Here is a 19,912-nt window from a genome sequence, read left to right as displayed (position 1 = left end):
GCCTCCCTAACCTGTTCTTCCTCCCACCTCAAGCCGCACCTCCATCTCCTACCGACCAACCTCATCCCGCCCCCTTGACCTGTCCGTCCTCCCTGGACTGACCTATCCCCTCCCTAACTCCCCACCGACACTCACCTTTACTGGCTCCATCCCCGCCTCTTCGACCTGTCTGTTTTCTCTCCACCTATCTTCTCCTCTATCCATCTTCTAGGCGCCTCCCCCTCTCTCCCTATTTATTTCAGAACCCCCTTCCCCTCCCCCATTTCTGATGAAGGGTCTTGGCCCGAAACGTCAGCCTTTCTGCTCCTATGATGCTGCTTGGCCTGCTGTGTTCATCCAGCTCTACACCTTGTTGTCTCGGATTCTCCAGCATCTGCAGTTCCTGCTATCTCTTATCCATGACTGCTACTGTCTGGAAGGGCAAGAGCAGCAGATACATGGGACAGCCATCACCTTAAAGTTCCTCACCAAGCCACTAACCATCCTGGCTTGGAAATATATCACTGTTCCTTCAGTGTCACTGGGTCAAAATCCTGGAGATCCCCTTCCAAACGGAATTGTAAGCGTACCTACATCATGTGAGCTGCAGCGGTTCAAGAGGCAACTCACCACCACCTTCTCGAGGGCACCAAGGGATGGGCAATAAATGCTGGCCCAGCCAGTGAATTGAATAAAATAAACTGTCCAGTCTCCTGTTTTTGCCTTTAGGAGGAATGTGGAAATTTAATCTTGCCCCATAATTTTGTGTGAAATACCATGTATCAAAAATGATTATTTTTCTCCATTTTAGAAATCTGAGAACGATTTTCTGGTCTAACAGGTATCTGAACCCAGCCCACTGGCAGAGAAACCTTGGGCAACTTTACACTCGCACTGTTTTTACTTGGTAGTGCCTAAAATCCATGATTTTTTTTTTGAATGGTATGTGGCTGGTGTGCAACCTCCACTAAGACCATAAGAAATAGGAACAGGAGGTGGCCATTTGGCCCTTCAAGCCTGCTCTGCCATTCGGTAGGATCACGGCTAGTCCAACGTTCCTCATGTCCACTGTCCTGCCCTTTCCCTATAAGCTTTAATTCCCTTACTGATCAAGAATCTGTCTATCTCCACTTTAAATTAACACATGGACTCTGCCCCCACAGCTGTGTGTGGCAAGGAGTTCCAAAGAGACTGAACCCTTTGAGAGAAGAAATCTCTCCTCATCTCAGTTTTAAATCGGCAACCCTTTACTCTGAGACTGTGCCCTCTGGTCCTATACTCACCTGTGAGGGGAACGATCAGCTCAGCCTTTACCATGTCAAACCGGCTAAGAATCCTATATGTTTCAATGAGATCATCTTTCATTTTCTAAACTCCAATGAGTAGAGTCCCAACCTGTTTAACCTTTGCTCATAAGACGGTCACCCCATGACAGGGATTATCCTAGGAACCTTCCCTGAACTGCCTTCAATGAAATGATATCTTTCCTCAACTAAGGAGACCAAGACTGCCTACATTACTCCAGATGTGGTCTCATCAACACCTTGTACAGTCGCAGTAAGAATTCCCTACTCTTATACTCAAATCTCCTCGAAATAAGGGGCAACATTCCATTAGCCTTCCTGAATACTTGCTATACCTGTGTGCTAGCTTGCTGTATTTCATGCGCAAATATCCTCAGGTCCCTTTGTGTTTCAGCTTTATACAGTTTCTTTCTATTTAAATAATATTCTGTTCTTTTGTTTGCCCTTCCATACTGAGCAACTTCACATTTTCCCACATTATGCTCCATTTGCCAACTTTTTGCCCACTTACTTAACCTATTAATATCCCTCTGCAAACTGTTTGTATCCATCTCCCTACCTTTCCATCTAGATTAGTGTTATCTGCAAATTTGACCACAGTACATTCACTTCCCCCAAGTCATTAATCTAGTATTGTAAACATCTCAAGTCCCAGTGCTGATCCCTGTAGAACTCCACTGTTCACAGGTCACTAACCAGCAAAAGAAGCCCTTATCCCCACTCTGTTTCCTGCCCATAAGCCAATTCTCTATCCACAGCAATGTACTACCTGTGACAGTCCAAGTTTGGGTGTGTATGATACTTTTAAACTTCTCATTATGAATGCAGAATCCAGTAAGAAGATATATTTGATCAATGGTCTTTTATTCATGTTGCTCTGTATTGAAGGTATGGTTAGCTTTATCAGATCTGCATCCTTTTCTGGCCCCTTTATAGTTTTGAGTTGCTTTTTTTGTGGTTTTCATTTCCAAACATTAGCAGTTTTTAAGTGCACAGTGTCTTCACAAAAAAAGAGAAATGTCAGCTTTCCTCAGTTACTCAAGGATTCAAGTGAAATGGGTTTTTGGATAAACAACAGCTAATGTTCACTGTTCTTTCTAAATGCAGAGCTGAGCACAGAATTGCTGTTTTTCTACATTTACTAAAATTGCTGAAATAATCTGATTTTTCTGAGCCCAAGCTATTCAACCCTGTATACGTGTAAAAGCTCAGATTCATACATTTTAAAACTGAAATGATTTTATAATGTAAATAGCATTTAAGATTGAATTTAGTTTTTAGAAGAAAGTCATGGTGTCGTCAATAAAAAAAAGTCCTTTTTATGCATTTTATGAATATTAAATTGAGAAAATAAAATTCAGTTCAGTTAATGTTTGATTCTTGTGTATAAAATGCAGTTTTTCATAGAATTATCCTGTAAGGCTCTTTGAAAGAACTGTTGAATTAGCCCCACACCCCGCTCCTTGTCTGCAAAAACCTTTCCTTCAAATATTTATCTAGTTCCCTTTTGAAAGTTATGATTAAATCTGCTTCCACCACAGTAGCAGCAGAATACTCTAGATCACTGTAATTCACTGCATACCAAAATAGCTTTCTTCTCATTTGGTTCTTTTCCTACTTACCTTTAAATCTGTATCCTCTGGTTATTGAGTTTTCGTGAGGAGTAGTTTTCCTTTTTTTAATCTATCAAATACTTTGTCCTTTTGAAAAGCTCTGTTAAATCTCCCTTTAACCTTCATGCTCTGTGGAAAATCAATCTAACTTCTCTAGTGCCACAGAACCATAGTCCCACATTTTGGACACCTTTCTAGTAAATTTCCTTTCACAAATTCAAAGGCTTTGATTGTCCACAACACACTAGCTGGGGCCTACCTAGTAATTTATCAAGATTTAGCATCATTTCCTTGTTTGTGTATTTTATGTCTCTGTTTATAAAGCTAATGAGCTTTCATACTTATTTAAACAATGTTCTCAACTTATTCTGCCACCTCAAGGATTTCTCTAAATACATGGCAAACTTCTCTGTTCCTCCAAAGTCTTCACAGACTTCAAAATTGGACCATTTAACTTATAGTGCCCTTACTACCAAAATGCATCACTTGGCACTTTTATGCTTTAAATTTCATCTGCCAAACTATTCACCCCTTTTCAGACTCTCATCCTGAATGGTTTTTACCATCTTCTTCACTGTTTACTTCATGTCTGTATAATATGAAAACCTGAAATAATGCCTTCTACATCAGAGTCCAAGTCATGAATAAGCATCAAAAAGAACAATGGCCCTAATACCAACCAGTGGGGTTACCGTTGCCCAATCATCTTCAGTCGGAAAGTCAGCTATCTGTCGTAGCTCTACTTTCGAACCTTAGCTAATTTTGTATCTTCACTGGCCCTTTAATCAACCATCTTCAAGCTGGTGAATAAGTCTCCTATGTACTTCATCAATCTGCTAACTCAAACACGATTTACCATTAATAATTTATCTCAATTATTTTTTGAGCCATATTTTTCCAAACCATAATTAATTTTAGCTTGGATTGTTGTATTTAAGGGTTTCCCTGCTAACAATGTTAGACAGGCTGACCTACACTCAGTTTATCTCTCTCACCTTTTTGAACAGGAGTATAACATTTGCAGTCCTCTGACACCACTCCGATAATAAGGAAGGATTGGAAGATTGTGGCCAGAGCATCCACTATCCCCACTCTGACTCCTGTCAATAACCTAAGTTGAATGCCATTTGGAGTAGATGAATTTCCTACTTTGAGCACTGCCCCGCCTTATACATGTATATGAAAGAGAGTGTTGGAATCCCCTTGTTACTTGCTAATCTATACTCAATCAGCTTTGCCCCTCTTCTTGCCTTTTTCGGTTCTCCTCTGTATTTTCTGCATTCAGATTGCTATTCTTTTGTGTCAGGCATCTGAAAGTAATCTTAAAATGAACACTTAAGATGCTTTCAGTCTCTGGGAGGAAATTAAAATGCTGGAAAGACTCAGCAGGTCATGGAGCATTGTGATGAGTCCTTCCTTTTGTAAGAATTTTTTGCATGGCAGAAGCCAGTGTTCTGTGAGAGCGTAACATTCAGAGCGCACTCCCTTCTGAGGGCTTGTTACATTTGTCTGTTCCAAACATTCTGCCTAGAAATAGGACAGGGCTATCTGCAAGGTTTTTAATGGGTTACTCAAGTCTGTTCAGGGGTGACTGAGGAGGAGTTCCAAGAACATAGACAGTGGGGAAGTCTGTATGAGAGAGAGAGGTAGACTTCATGTGTAGCAATGCTGCTGCTATCTGTACTGCTGGGAAGGCAACGGAACTACATGTGTTCTGTGAAGGGGACTCAAAGAGAAGTCAAGAGCAGTCTGATGTCCCTGTGCGTTAAAACTGAGGCAGAAGTTTTAGAAATTGGTGGGAAGCTAAAGGTTGGAGTTAGGGCTCAAGACATGTCATCGGAACTGTAGAGGCTCAAAAGAAGCTATGTGTCAGTAACAGTTCAGCACAGTTGGGATTGTTGGTTGAATAACCCATAAACAGTATTTGCTTAATACAACTGAGCACACTAACTTAGTGAAGCTCGCTGTAAGTGAAAAGTTGGAGTTGTGCCTTTGAGTAAGTACTGGAGCCTGAGCATACACTGAAAAGAGGAGGGTTTCTGGCGAGAGCAAGAGAAGGCTCTGAGGCAGTCCCTGATGAAAAACTTGACCTACTCTTGGGAAATAAGGCAGGACAGGTGACTGAGGTGTCAGTGGGGGTGCCAATGACCATAATTCTGTTAGTTTTAAAATAATGATGGAAAAGGATAGGCTGGATCTACAAGTTAAAGTTCTAAATTGGAGGAAGGCCAATTTTGGTGGTATTAGGCAAAAACTTTCAAAAGTTGATGGACAGCGGATATTTGCAAGTAAATGGACAGCTGGAAGGCCAGAGACAGTATGTTCCTGTTAGGGTGAAGACCAAGGATGGTAGGTGTAGGGAATGCTGCATGACTAGAGAAATTGAGGTTTTGGTCAAGAATAAGAAGGAAGCGTATGTCAGGTATAGACAGCAGGGATCGAGTGAATCCCTCGAAGGGTATAAAGGCAGTAGAAGTATACTTGAGACGGAAATCAGGAGGGCCAAAAGAGGACACATGTTAGCTTTGGCAAGTAGGGTTAAGGAGAATCCAAAGGGATTCTACAAATACATTAAAGACAAAAGGGTAACTAGGGAGACAATAGGGCCCCTTAAAGATCAGCAAGGCCAATTATATGTGGAACTGCAGGAATAGGGAGATACTAAATGAGTATTTTGCATCGGTGTGTGCTGTGAAGAACAATATGGACGATATAGAATGTGGGGAAATAAATAGTGATATCTTAAAAAATGTCCATGATTACAGAGGAGGGGGTGCTGGATGCCTTAAAACCCATAAAGGTTGATAAATACCCAGGACCTAATCAGGTGTACCCTAAAACTCTGGGAAGCTAAGGAAGTGATTGCTGGGCCCCTTGCTAAGACATTTGTATCATCAATAGCCACAGGTGAGGTGCTGGAAGACTGGAGGTTGGCTAATGTGGTGCCACTATTTATGAAAGATGGTAAAGAAAAACCAGGGAACTATAGACCAGTGAGCCTGACATAGGTGGTCGACAAGTTGTTGGAGGGAATCATAGGTGACAGGATTTACATGTATTTGGAAAGGCAAGGACTGATTAGGGATAGTGCAACATGGCTTTGTGCGTGGGAAATCGTGCCTCACTCACTTGATTGAATTTTTTGAAGAAGTAATTAAGAGGGTTGATGAGGGCAGAGGAATGGATGTGATCTATATGGACTTCAGTAAGGCATTCAACAAGGTGCCTTGTTGACAAAATCCAAAGATATGCAGGTTAGGGTGGATTGGCCATGGTAAATTGCCCGTAGTGTCCAGCGATGTGTAAGTTAGGTGGATTAGCCATGGAAAATGCAGGGTTACAGGGAAAGGGTAGGGGATGGGTCTGGGTCTGGGTCGGATGCTCTTCAGAGGGTTCAGAGGGTCGTTGTGGACTTGTTGGGCCCAAATGGCCTGCTTCCACACTATACTGATTCTATGATTCCTCATGGTAAACTGATCGGCAAGGTTAGCCATTTGGATACGAAACTGGCTTGAAGGTAGAAAAGAGAGAGAGTGGTGGTGTAGGGTTGTTTTTCAGACTAGAGACCTGTGACCAGCAGTGTGCCACAAGGATCAGTGTTGGGTCCACTGCTTTTTGACATTTATATAAATGATTAGGACGTGAACACGGGAGGTATGGTTAGTAATTTTGCAGATGACACCAAAATTGGAGGTGAAGTGGACAGCGAGGAAGGTTATCTCGGAGTACAACGGGATCTTGATCAGATGGGCCAATGGGCTGAGTAGTAGCAGATGGAATTTAATTTAGATAAATGTGAGATGCTGTATTTTGGAAAGGCAAATCAGGGCAGGACTTATACACTTAATGGTAAGGTCCTGGGGAGTGTTGCTGAACAAAGAAACTTTGGAGTGCAAGTTCATAGTTCCTTGAATGTGGAGTCACAGGTCGACAGGATGGTGAAGAAGGCATTTAGTATGCTGGCCTTTATGGGTCAGTGCATTGAGTATAAGAGTTGGGAGGTCATGTTGTGGCTGTACAGACCATTGGTTAGACGGCTTCTGGTGTACTGCGTGCAGTTCTGGTCTCCCTGCTATAGGAAGGATGTTGTGAAATTTGAAAGGATTCAGTAAAGGTTTACAAGGAGATGTCCATTGTTGGAGAGTTGGCGCTATTGAGAGAGGCTGAATAGGCTGGGACGTTGGAAACTGAGGGGTGACCTTATAGAGGTTTATAAAATCATGAGGGGCATGGATAGGGTGAATAGCCAAGGTCTTTTCCCTGGGGTTGGGGAGTCCAAAACTAGAGGGCATAGGTTTTAGGTGAGTGGAGAAAGATTTAAAAAGGACTTAAGGGGCAACTTTTTCACGAAGAGAATGGTGCATATCTGGAACGAGCTGCCAGAGGAAGTGGTGGAGGTGGCGCAGTTATAACATTTAAAAGGTGTCTGGGCAGCAATGTGAACAGGAAGGGTTTAAAGGGATATGGGCCAAATGCTGGCAAATGGGACTAGATTAATTAAGGATATCTGGTCGGCATGGACGAGTTGGACCAAAGAGTCTGTTTCTGTGCTGTACAGCTCTGTGAAATGGTTCTCGTGAAGGAGTTTCAAAACCAGATCAGCAAAAGTGAAGAACTGTGAGATCCTTTAAAAAGTTTAAAGACATTTGATGACACACCATGTCATTAATGTCTAGGGAGAATGACTGAGAAATCTGTGACTCAGTCTTGATTGCATTTGCTATTTGATGTGTGGGGTATTCATGCACCATCAATTACCATATCTTAATTGTGGCTGTTAGAGTAAATGTTGCACATGTATTGTAGATTATATGACTGTTCTAATACTCTAGTAAAGTTTGTTTTTTCAAAACTGTGGAACCTTGTGGCTTTTTTCTCTTTTTAAATTCCCTCAATTACACACTTTGCTATTTTTCTTTGCTGATCCTGTGCCAGATTGCCAAATTTATGTTACAATCTGGTCCAGGTAAGTGGCAGCATCAATGGAGAGAGAAACCACTTAATGTTTCAATTCTGACAAAGAATCACTGACATGAAACATTAACTCTGTTTCTCTCTCCACTGATGCTGTCAAAACAATTGAGTGTTTCCAGCATTTCCTATATATCGTGAGCCTCCTTCCTCGGTTCCATTTTAATTTCTATATCAAGACAGAGAGCTCTGTACGTGGATGATTTTGCTGTCCACTTCATAGGAAAGTGTACAGTCTTTACATTATATTTCTCTTATTTGATAGCTTTTTATTGGTTATGTACTGTTTCACTTGCATTCGTTGATTTCACATCACCTGAGCCACATCCCTTTTCAACTCACTGAAGTTAACCTTAGTCTGGTTAAGTATTTTTGCATGTGACTATCCCTTGTCTTTTTCCATTTCCTTAACTAATCTAAACCAATAATGATATTCAAAACCTAATGACTTTTGACTTTGCTCACATCATTGCCTCAGGAACCTTGATCTTCTCACGTACTGACAGCAGTAATCCTGAAACAGTAGCATTTGCTTTCCGATGTGTGATTGACCTAAAATGACAAGCAAGGGAATTGACTTAAAAATTTATATTTTACAACGAAAATGCTGAGCAGTCTCCCTGCCACAGTTTATTTCAAATGCCTTAGCACCATGTAAACCCCTCAAGTTAGAGAGGGGTCTGTTTTGAAAAAAAAACTCACTAAAGATCAAGCTGTTAATTATAGTTAATAATATAATGTGATTAAAGCAGCAACTTTAACATCAATTTTGAGGTAATATTATTTCTGAATCTGGTGAAGGAATACTAAACAAGTAGAATAAAGAAGAGGCAGCACGAGAGTTAATGTTTCTCTTTGGAGTTAATGCTCTTACTGAATCATTATTGACTTTAACAAAGATGTACAAAACCAGATCCCACTTTTTTAAAAGGTAATTATTCTGCTGGTCATGCTTCAAATGTTTAAACACTATAAATTTCTCATGGCAGTAAGTGATGTTGAATTGTAAGCATAATGTTTTTATAAAAATGTACCTTGATTTAAGGAAGCTTAATTTTATGAAGTATAGTTGCTCCACCATCATACATTCTACACAGATGAAATGTGTTAGCATTCATCATGCTGAGTTGAAGCTTTTAACTACAGTAACTTTTCAAGATGGTATGGTTAAGATCCTTTCTTATCAACACCAAAGTAGAAAATCAACCTAGTCCAAATAACATAGACTGTCAGGGGAAGTCAGAGTGGGGATAACAGAAGTTCTGGCGACATTTTTCCAGTCCCCCTCAGTTATGAGTGGTGCAAGAGGACAGCAAATGTTATTCCCATGTTCAAAAAGAGGAGAAGGATAAACTGGGTATAGGCCAACTTGTAAATACTTTTACTTTCATTTCAAGACTAGTACACAAGAATCGTCCTGCTTCCAATCTCCATTTTATTGTTCTAGATTACACATGTAGTCGACTTGAGTATATATAGTATCTCTCTTCGGATATGTCTCCCTTATAGGCTGCTCACCATCAATGTAAGTGAAACAATGTCAACTTTGCAATTTGGAATAAAATTCACTTTGACAATTCAGTTGATAAACAAACCCAGTGTTTCTTGTACTAAAATGTAAACCCTGAAGAGCATTTCTGTTTGAGGAATAACTGCTTGAGCTGCTAAACCAGGTGTCTGAAATTTTCTAGTTTACCATTGAATAAATTAGTTAATTATTTTATGTAACCTAATGGCGGGATTATTTGCAAGTGCACTTGTTCAGTGTTTCACAACCCACAAATTTGTGCATGATAGCCAATAAAAAACCCTTTTCTTCATCTTTCAGTGGCTCCATGAACCAGTTCATAGCTGTATATAATGCAAGTGGGGATGTGATAAGCAATATTAAATACTATGATGGATTTATGGGGCAGAGGATTGGAGCCATTAGCTGCTTGGCTTTCCACCCGTATTGGGTAAGTAGTTTTCCAAAACTTTTTAATCTGTGTAGTTCCTGTGGCATTGATCTTTTAACTGTGTATTGTTTTGCAGTGTGAGCAGCATAACTTGGTACAGACACAAGTTGTTACCAGTGCCCACAGAGTTGAGTCTATTTTGTCTTAGTCTGGTAGATCAGTAGCAAAGGACCAGTCTATCTAACCAATTCTCATAGCTTTTGAGAAGTTTTTTGTTGCATTCTTAAAAACATTCAAATTTATTTACCATCTCTCCAGATGATGCTACAGATTTTAATAATTGAATAGTCCTCCTCTTGAGTGAAATATGCAGGATTTCCGACTCGCTCAATTCTATCTATTTAGACATCTCTCTTGCTGGAAGAGTCCTGGATAAAACTGCCCCATGGCTGAATATAACACAGCTTAATTCAATCTCAATATTAGTAGAATCAAACGAAACATTCTCTGAGACAGCGCTAAAGTTGATATGTTAGTGGTTTGAGTTTGGATTTAGTTGTGAGTAGATGTAACAAGTCAAGAGAAATTTATGATAACAAAGTGTAGAGCTGGATGAACACGGCAGGCCGAGCAGGAAAAGCAGGAAAGCTGACATTTCGGGCCTAGATTAAGACATGCCTTATTATCTGCACCTCCTTTTTAAAAAGATTTCCTACTAAATGGAAGGTAATAGTGCTTTATTACTGTCAGCCACTACTAAGATAAGTGTATTCCAGATAAACTCTGGATTATAAACAAGAGCAAATGTTAAGTCAAGTGGAGGAGGGCATGGCATGGCATTTGTTTCCAATGCAAATGTCTTGAGCTCCTCATACACGAGGAAGTCTCCCAAGGTACAGTGAAATATTAAAGCCTGCAAATCATGCCAATATTTTCCTTCCATTATTTTAATTATTTTGATCAACATCTATCAAAGTGGGAGGATAGAGGTGTAAAAGATTTTGAGATCTGGTCCATTTAATGTCTTTAGCATTTCAGCAGCATTCCCTCTAAGCTACATGATAATGCTGTCACTCTGAAGGTTTGCACATGAACCTTGGAGGTCAGTGCTGAAGAGAAAAAGAAGGAACATAACATTCTATATTCCTTTATTTTGTAAAAGTCAAACTTGAGAGGAATTTGTTCAGCAATGTTTTAAACACTTGCATGGTAATATTGTGACGTATCATTGGGTTATGACTTCCATATTTCATTTCTTCAATAAATGATCAAGGTAAAGTTTTAAAATTTTTTGAATATAAGTAGTCACTTGGTAATACAGGAAAAAAAAGAGACATGCTGTCTTAGCTTTTAGTGTTGCACTCATCAGGATGCAAAAATGCCAAATATCAAGAGAGGAACAAATTATACTGCATGAAAATTTTAAAAAAAGTTTGGAGAATATTTATTGACAATCCTAAGCGTGCTATCGCAGTTATACTAACAACTGATTTAAGATTATTTAAGGCACACAATGTGGTCTCATACACATTTCAAAAGCCACATGTATTCATACACATTACTTATACTTTGTAGGCGAACGAACTTGTTCAAATTTTTTTTGTAATTAAGCAAAAATGCAAGAGACACTAGTTTCCCGATGCATTCGCCATGGCAACTCTTTCTTTGCTAAATAAAGTGATTTTCTAATATTTGGAAAATCTTACTTTCTTTAGTTATTTTGATTCTTTTTATTTACATCTGCTTTGTCTGAACCTTCTGCACCATGGTGCACATTTCAAGCTACTCTATCCCTATGCCCAGTATATTTAATTCCCTTTCACAGTGAATTTGCTGTGTTTTAAGTTTGCAGCCACTCAAGGCAGTTGAAAAAAATTCAGTTTCAGGAGAAAGAGCCTCTAATAGCAAGTAAGAACATCAAAAGCCTTTGAACCCTTTCAGTTGTCTCAGAACGCACTGCTGGTTTGCAATGTCCTTTATGTAGTATAGTCACAGGTTACCTCTCCATCCCCAGCTATTAATAGCCATTGTGTATCAAAGCCATATCACATTGATGGAAGTAGTGATTGTTTTTCCCAAAAAGGAAAAGCAATAAATAAATTGTATTATTTTCCCCAAAGATACTGCAGTTATAAAAAGCAATGTTGCAGTAAAATCCTGGGAAGAAATTATCGCCATTCTTAAATGTTAGCATAATTGTTACCTAGGTTTAATTTTTGCTCTTCCATCTGTGTAATGGGCATAATAAATTGGGGTAGGGTCTTCAGCGTGTAATTATTTTCTGGTGCTGATAATTGCTTCACACTGCCTAACCTTTTCTCGTTTTCTAATTTAACAGGCCTTGATTATTTTCTGTTTCTTTTGACAGCCTCACTTAGCCGTTGGAAGCAACGACTACTACATGTCTATATATTCAGCAGAGAAACGAATTAGATAACAATGAATCACACAGCCTTGCTTGTCCACTTTACGGAACTTGTGATCGATGCAGATGCTGTATATTACTTCTAATGTACATATAAAATTATTTACTTGAACGTCTGGTGACAGCTGCTGCAAGACATGACTTGAACAACTTTCTCATTAAATATTTCAGCTACTGTAGGACAATTCACTGCAATGGTCACGGTATGTCTTGTTGTAAGAACATGGCTGCCAAGCTTTTTTTTCCAAGACTTGTCTAGACCTTAAATTTTGTTTATTTTTATTTTTGTTTCTTTTGTGAATTAGATTTTAGCATTCAAATTAATATAATTTACCCAGTCATGACTGCCCGAGGATGTTGTAACAACTGTGCATAAATTATAAATCCTATCAGCTCCCTTGGTAGGCAAGTCTTTTGAAAAAGACGAATAAAACCTTGGCTCACCAACCATATTAAAATGCTAGTACCTACTCTGGTAGACTATTAAAAAGCTCACATCTTTAATGTGTGGTGGTATCTTTGTGAGCATTATTTTATCCATAAATTGTAGCAGTTCCACACAAAAAAATCATGATATTCTGAAACATTGTACAGACTTCTCTATGATTTGTTTTACTTTTTCCCTTTTTTTGTGATTTAATTTTACAAAATAATTGCTAATTGTAATAGGAAACTCAAATCAAATCGCACAAATAACCAATGATGGAAAAGGAGACCTGAGCAGAACCTGAGTGATACTCTCTCATCTGTTGAATGTAAATAAAACCATTTAAAGGAAGTGGAAACTCGCCTGTGAATGTTACTCTAGCGATAATTCATGCACCCAGTCTTTGGACTGATAAGAAGACTGAACATTGAGACTAGTGTGATATTGTTGTTTGTTTGTCTTTATATTTTAATGTAAAGCTGATGCAGCGTGCATATTATGATCTGACATTTATAAAGCTATGTAGTGGAATATTGTTTTATTATGTGCATTATTGATTTGAAACAAATTCAGCATTGACTTTTTTAAAAACTAGGCAGTTGTAATATTAACACTAGATAAGCAGTTGATCACAATCAAACTCAGCTCATATTTAAGTAAAATATTAATTTTTATGCTTTTTACAATGCAGAAGAAATATTGGTTCTCAAGTTGCCCCCACAGTTTTATCTTGGTTTTTGCTGCGTAAGTTGAGAGCAATTTTGAGAAAAAAAATACATAGAATTCACTACTTCACATGTCCATTGAGTGAAAGTTAAGGAGAGTGAAGGATGCCTTTTTGATTGCAATCTGTTTGTATAGTTTCAGATACCTTTGCATGGAAATACGATTTAGAGTCTAAACCACGCCTTGTGTATTATAAGCTGGTGTTTCTCAGCTGAACTACTGAATTGAAATTGGTTTGACGTGGGGGTTTTTTCAACAGAAACCAAAGCTTTATTATAGTGGCATGCTTTCAAGTTACTCATATGAATCCAGAAACACATCTATATTATCATTTCAGAAATTAAAGACTCAATAGTTGGAAAAAGCTTTTTGTTTAAATCATATCTGGCTTCATTCTGATGCTGTTAAAATACATACCGAGTTTAATCCAGTAATTGTTTCCTGACATAAAAAGTCAGCACAGTTAAAATTTTTGGCATTGACAACTATCTGAAATAAGATAACTGTGTGTTGCAAAATATACTGGAATCCAAAACGCATTCATCAAATTTGATTCTTTGCTCTGAAACAATGTGGAAAATCTTTAGTTTCACTCAAATGTATTCTATCACCTTTTTACAGTGAAAGCACAAAATTATAAATGAAAATAAATTGGGTAGATGTAAAAGGAAAATAAGCCTGCATAGATTGAATATCCATATACGTGCTGTATCTATGCAAATGATTTGGAGTTGACTCAAGTATTTTTCTCCCTGGAATCTACTGACCTTTCATTCAAGCTAAAATGGAATGCCTCAGACTGAACGTTATTTAGCAACCAGAAACTACTCATTGAATAATTTAGCTATTTTATTTGTAGCAATCTTGTCCACAGCGTGTGCTACAAATTAGAGCACAGTGCTTAGGAGCATTCAAGGTTTCAGTCTTTGTGCATAGTGTAGAACCTTGGGGAGGACCTGATATTTAAAGGTATGTTCCCATTCACTTTTACATTGCTCAGTTTGCAACTAATTGATTTTGGATTATCAGTAAACAAGACAGCAACTACAAATCAGCATTTTCTAGCCTTTTGACCTGTGGGATTATAAGCAAGATAAATTAGCAAGGAAAAAAGATTATTGCAAATAGGAGCTCCTTTATCTTGACATTTGTAAGCTGGATTTCAAATCTTTAGCCCCACAGATCTTTCACAGGCCATAGTTTAAACATCCCTGGTTGGTGCCAAATGCATTTTGATTGCAGATTCTTTGGCATTTATTAGGTTTCTGCCTCTAAAGACCCTGTGTTGAGAAGTTGTTGAAGTAATTCTCTTTTAACTGAGGCAGTGACTTATGTTCAGGCTTTAGATGACAATTCATATGTTACCTACAGTCTGATATAACAAAATCCTAAGAAGAAAATAGGACAGGTTGTGACAAAAATTCAAAATGTATAAAACTTCTTATCCGTTTGGAACTCTTTTTTCAAATAGTTATCGTAATCTATCACAATTTAGTGAAGTGTACTGTGATTCCAGATGTATTTCAAAGCGTAATCTTCATGACAACTCACTCCACATAGTTGTGAAAAATAATTTTCCACATGTTCTCTTTTGCAATTTAGTTTCTTTAAAGAAAAACTCTGGAAATTACATTGTGTGGTTCCCATTGGGTTGAATTAATTTTTTCTTTTTAAATACCTGCCTGCTTTCTGAGAATGAATTGTTGTAACCCCAAATCTTCAATACTAGGATGTAGCTGCAAATAAATTTTTTATGTCACCTTCCTTTGGCTTCTTCAATATGCTGTTTTTATTTATGTAATTAAAATCGACTCAAATATTCCCAGTCAAGATTTACTCTGCATCTTCTACATTCAAAGGTATAGTTCCTTAAATAATGAATAATGTCTTTTATTTGGCAGTTGAAATCAAATAGGCAGCTTTCTAAGAAATAATTTTTGAACAAATTTTGTCAAGAACATTTGCATTTTTTCATATTTGTTTTTCAAAAATGCATATATACCCACTACTGATTTGCAATAGTTTAGCTTTGTCACTTTTGTGAGATTTAACATACAGTATCAGAGCTGCATGCTTTCTTGGCAACAGCTGAATGGTGAAATGTGGAATTAACAACCAAATGGGTTTGATGTGGGGCACAGAAATATATCAATCCTTTTACTTTCAAATAATTTGCTGAAACCAAGTTAACGTGAATGTGTCTATTTGAAATCCACTAACCTTGGTTTTGTGTAATCTATTCTGTTTCTGCTGGGGTGTTCCTTTCATCCATTTGTTGTCTATTTACTGCATATGGATTTCATATGCCGGGCATTAAATCATTGAGGGAGGATATATTGATGTGATACCTCATGAGCCACTGTTTTGTATGTCTGCTTTTTAGATGAAAGTGCACAATTAAAACTATATTGGTGAATAAATCAAGTCTATCCGAGTCTGCATCTTCTTTAACTTGGAAATGTTATTAGAGGTTTTCAAGACTAGTGAAAGGTAGTTTCTTTTTTTTCCTAAATACCTGTGTGAAGTTTGGGTGTTGCTGGCAAGGCCAGCATTTATTGTACATTCTCAGTTACTGTGGCAAAGATGGGGATGCCTCAAGTAGCCTGTCCAGTGAAGGTGCACTCAGTCTTTAGATAACAAGGTGTAGAGCTGGATGAACACAGCAGGCCAGGCAGCATCAGAGGAGCAGGAAAGCTGACATTTCGGGTCTGGGCCCTCCTTTAAAAAAAGAAAGAAGGGTCCAGACCGGAAACATCAGCTTTCTTGCTCCTCTGATGCTGCCTGGCCTGCTGTGTTTCTCCAGCTCCGCACCTTGTTATCTCAGACTCCAGCATCGGCAGTTCCGACGCACTCAATCCTGATATGTGTTCCAAGATTTCGACCCAGCAACAGTGCAGGAATATTACATTTCCAGTCAGGATGGTGCATGAATTGGAGGGGATAGTTTTTCAATGCACCTGCTGCCTTTATTCTTCTAGATGGTAGAGATTACAGGCCGAGGAAGTGCTGTCAAAGTCTTGGTGAGTTACTGCAGTCAGTGTGTGTAAGCAGTGAAGGTCTTGAATATATATCATTGATTAGTTGCAGTATTGACCAAGAGCCCAATAGCCTTTTTCAATGTTGTGTCTCTGCAATATCAGTTTAGCTAAACCTGAGGAGTTGAGGTAGTCATTCCCATCATTGTTGTCACGGACAAATAGGACTTCAAAAAATTTGAGAAGGTTTTTCCTACCTATTGATTCTATGATCACCAGCTGGGCACGGTGTGGTAGATGTATCCTTCGGGACTCTACCAGCTCAAGCCAATAGTTCTCATCAGCCACACTTATCGATGAACATTGAACTCCCCACCCGATTGCACTCTGTCACCTTGTCCCCCTCAGTGAGTATTTCCCAAGTGTTGGGAGCAAGGAAGCGCTGATTCATCAGTTGGTAACTTGTAATAAATAAAAGATTTTGTTGCCTATGATTCCATCAGATTTCATGGGGTCTAGGAGTTGTTGAGAAATCCTGGTGTTACTGCCTTCTGACTTTACCACTGTGCCACCAACCTGCTGGTGAACCTGTCATACCAGTGGGAGATATATGGAGTGGTGATGGTGGAGTCTGGGACATTAGCTGAAAGGTACATCAAAGTCAGGTTATTACTCATCTCGCCTATGGGACAGATCTCCCAATCTGGCACAAGTCCCCATATTTCAGTAAGGACTGCAAAGGGATGACTGGGCTAGATCTGTTTTTTTGACATGTGGTGCCTAGGTTGAAACTGGCGATCCGTCTGGCTTTGTTTTCACTGTTTTTAGCATTGGTTTGATTCAAGCAGAATAATTTACTAGGCCATCAGTAACATGGCTTTTTCTCGTATTGTAACCTGTGATGGATTTGCTCATTTCTCAATTCAGACACAAGCTTATTTACAGCCGGTAATGAATGACAGTGTACCTGGTTCCTACCCGATTATTTATCTGGGCCACATATTCCAGCCACCCTCTGATTCATCACCCAAATGGCCATGGATTTGAACAGCATCTTGTTCAACTGTGGAAAATGTTTCGGTGATCAACTATTTCCAGCAGAGGTTCCTAGACAGCACCCAAAAATGGAAACCTTTTCCTCCTCCAATATGTAGGAACTGTGATGGATTGTGTCTCTATGCCCACTGCCTCTGGAATCAACTGGCTTGGGAATAAACCTGAACCATTGGATTGATTTGGTCAAGGAAAGAAACTTTTGTGATGTTTGGGAACTCTGATTTCTGTTTGAAGCACTGATTTTTTTTTTCTCTCTCAATTATAACGTTGGATTAAATACGTTTTAAAGTAGCTTTTTATCCAGACACAAGTCACTAACTCCTTTAACATGCATCGTTAGGGCTCTTTGTAACTGTCCCATTTATCTCTATTACATGGAGGCCTTTCAGCAGGTGGAAGTTGGCAATTAGTACAAGAATTTTTATTCAAACAGTGTCCCATCAGCATGGTTAATACCCTCTTCCACCAGCTCCCTCTTCCTGCAATAACTTCCTTATTCCAATGTGATGCCAGATGATTTGTACCAATCGGCCTGCCACTGTTAGAGCCAGTGATTAGCAGTGCTCTTACACATGCTCTTCGGCAGGAATGGGAAAGGACATTGCATCCTTGAAGCGAAATACCAATCAAATGTGGGGCATAAATAAATTAATGTTCGATTTATGCATTTCTTGTTTGCTGTTTGTGATCTGACAGTTGCTGTTGGGAGTCATTCCAACCCCTGAAGCGGTATTCCTTACGTTGACAATAGTAAAATGACCAGAAACTAATAAGGAAAGCACTGCAATCCAAGGAGACATTATCCAGTAACTTAATTTAAATATGAGCTTTGACAGTATAATAATGAAGCTAAAACTGTCAGGTTTCAGTTTGAGAGGGTCCTTATTGCAGAGTACGGAGATGAGATTATGCTGTCCTGTTGGGTGCTGAAACCCAATCTTGTGTATCACGCTTATTGAACTTTTTGAGATGCAGAATTGATCATTTGAGTACTTTCACTGGTTTTCAATTTTAAGCTGAATTAAAATCATTCCATTCTCTTTGAGACTTTTTGGTTTGAAATTGAGAAACGTGTAGGTGAGCAGCCAGGGCCCATTGTTCAGGATGCTGCCAAGTTTGAAATGTGAATCAGGAAGCCGTTATTGGTGAACCAGGTTTGGGTTTTTTAAGTCTGTTAATGGTCCGTGTTCAACCTTTTCGTCTTTGTAACACGTTTTCTGTAGGAGCTAATCTACCTCTTTCCCACACCATCACCCAAAATAAGAAACAAAATACAATAGACATTTTAGAATTCAAGCTGAAGATACCTTTTGAACACCAAAAAATATGGTCACTGCAAAGTAAACGAGGGTACTGCAGGATGAGGACTCCAAGAATAATGATATGCTTTGTTAGTGCATAACTAGGGTTGTCAGGCTACATCTGGAATATTGACCAATGCCTGACTATCTTTGCTGTAACGAGGGTAAGACAGACAAGTCATTATATCAAATGTTCTACCATTTTAAAGTGATGGTCAACAATGAGTAGGAGATGAACAGGATGGGCCAAATGGCCATTTCTACAAAATTGCTTTAAAATTCCAGAATAATGAAGCTGCAGTCAAATGGAAAAAGGTAGATATCAGTGACCAATATGATCTTGAAACCTGTCCTGTAGAGTGGAAACAATGCTAAACAGACCTCCCTGGATACAGGAACACTGTTCAAGGCTTGGAAGGATAATCTTTATGGAGTATTTAAATTAGCCAATCAGGAATTATACTTGATTCACAAACTTGCGACTTTAACGGTAGAGGAGATGAAATTAGTAACAGGTTTGTGATCAGTCTAGTATTTAAGACCTACACCAAAAGAAAACAAACTGCGTAATTGGACTGGTTGAAGAAAAGTATAATTTTAACAGTCATCGGGGCGGGGGGAGAAAAAACCTGCTGGATGTTTAAATCAAATTGTCAGTCCAGTAGAGGCACTATTGTCACAATAACTTGTTGATTGGTCTCCTCTTTCAAATGGCGTGCTGTGGAGTGTATTGAGGAAGTTTTGTGATGTAGATGATAACTTTCCTGTCTCTGAGCCAGAGGTTCCAAGTTGGAATTCTACTCGAGGGTTTGGTGGACACAGATGCTCTTGTAACATAGGCAAACGGGTTGAGGATCAATTTGAAAACCTTTCCCATGCCGAACACCAGTGACGTGGTCCAGGTGAGATTCTTGATCAGAAAGGAAGTTGGAGCCTCTGCCATCAATAACCGTAGCTCCAGGCTACTACATGCATAGAAAAATTGCATGTTGCCATGGCAATTCAGACTTTCTGAGTGAAGAGTAACTGACCACCAGTGTGCAGTGAGATGTTATATGCACGCAGTAACGTCATCTCACAGCCTACAGAGGAAAGGAAGAGGCCTTCTGTCACCTTCAGTGAGCGAAAATGCAACTGGAGTTATTGCTGCAGCAAGAGGTCATAAATTCATAGCAATAGCTTCACATTGTGAATAATATCTAAAATAAGCAGATTCTTAAATTGAACTTCATACCTG

At 38.9% G+C, this 19,912-nt stretch overlaps 1 protein-coding gene across 1 annotated transcript in view; it reads left to right on the top strand.

Moving 5' to 3' along the window:
* The window catches only part of rptor (regulatory associated protein of MTOR, complex 1), a 362,931-nt gene extending 347,164 nt beyond the window's left edge, over nucleotides 1–15,767 (top strand). The window contains exons 32-33 of the mRNA XM_048611098.1: nucleotides 9,696–9,825; nucleotides 12,134–15,767. Of these exons, the coding sequence (XP_048467055.1) occupies nucleotides 9,696–9,825; nucleotides 12,134–12,202 (199 nt within the window). The 3' untranslated portion in view covers nucleotides 12,203–15,767. The remainder of the gene's footprint in view (nucleotides 1–9,695; nucleotides 9,826–12,133) is intronic.
* Nucleotides 15,768–19,912: the final 4,145 nt, after the last annotated feature.

This window comes from Rhincodon typus, chromosome 23 (assembly GCF_021869965.1).
Source record: "Rhincodon typus isolate 14 chromosome 23, sRhiTyp1.1, whole genome shotgun sequence".
Classification (NCBI taxonomy): domain Eukaryota; kingdom Metazoa; phylum Chordata; class Chondrichthyes; order Orectolobiformes; family Rhincodontidae; genus Rhincodon; species Rhincodon typus.
Note: the sequence above shows the minus strand (reverse complement) of the source record. Positions and strands in the feature narration are given on the sequence as shown.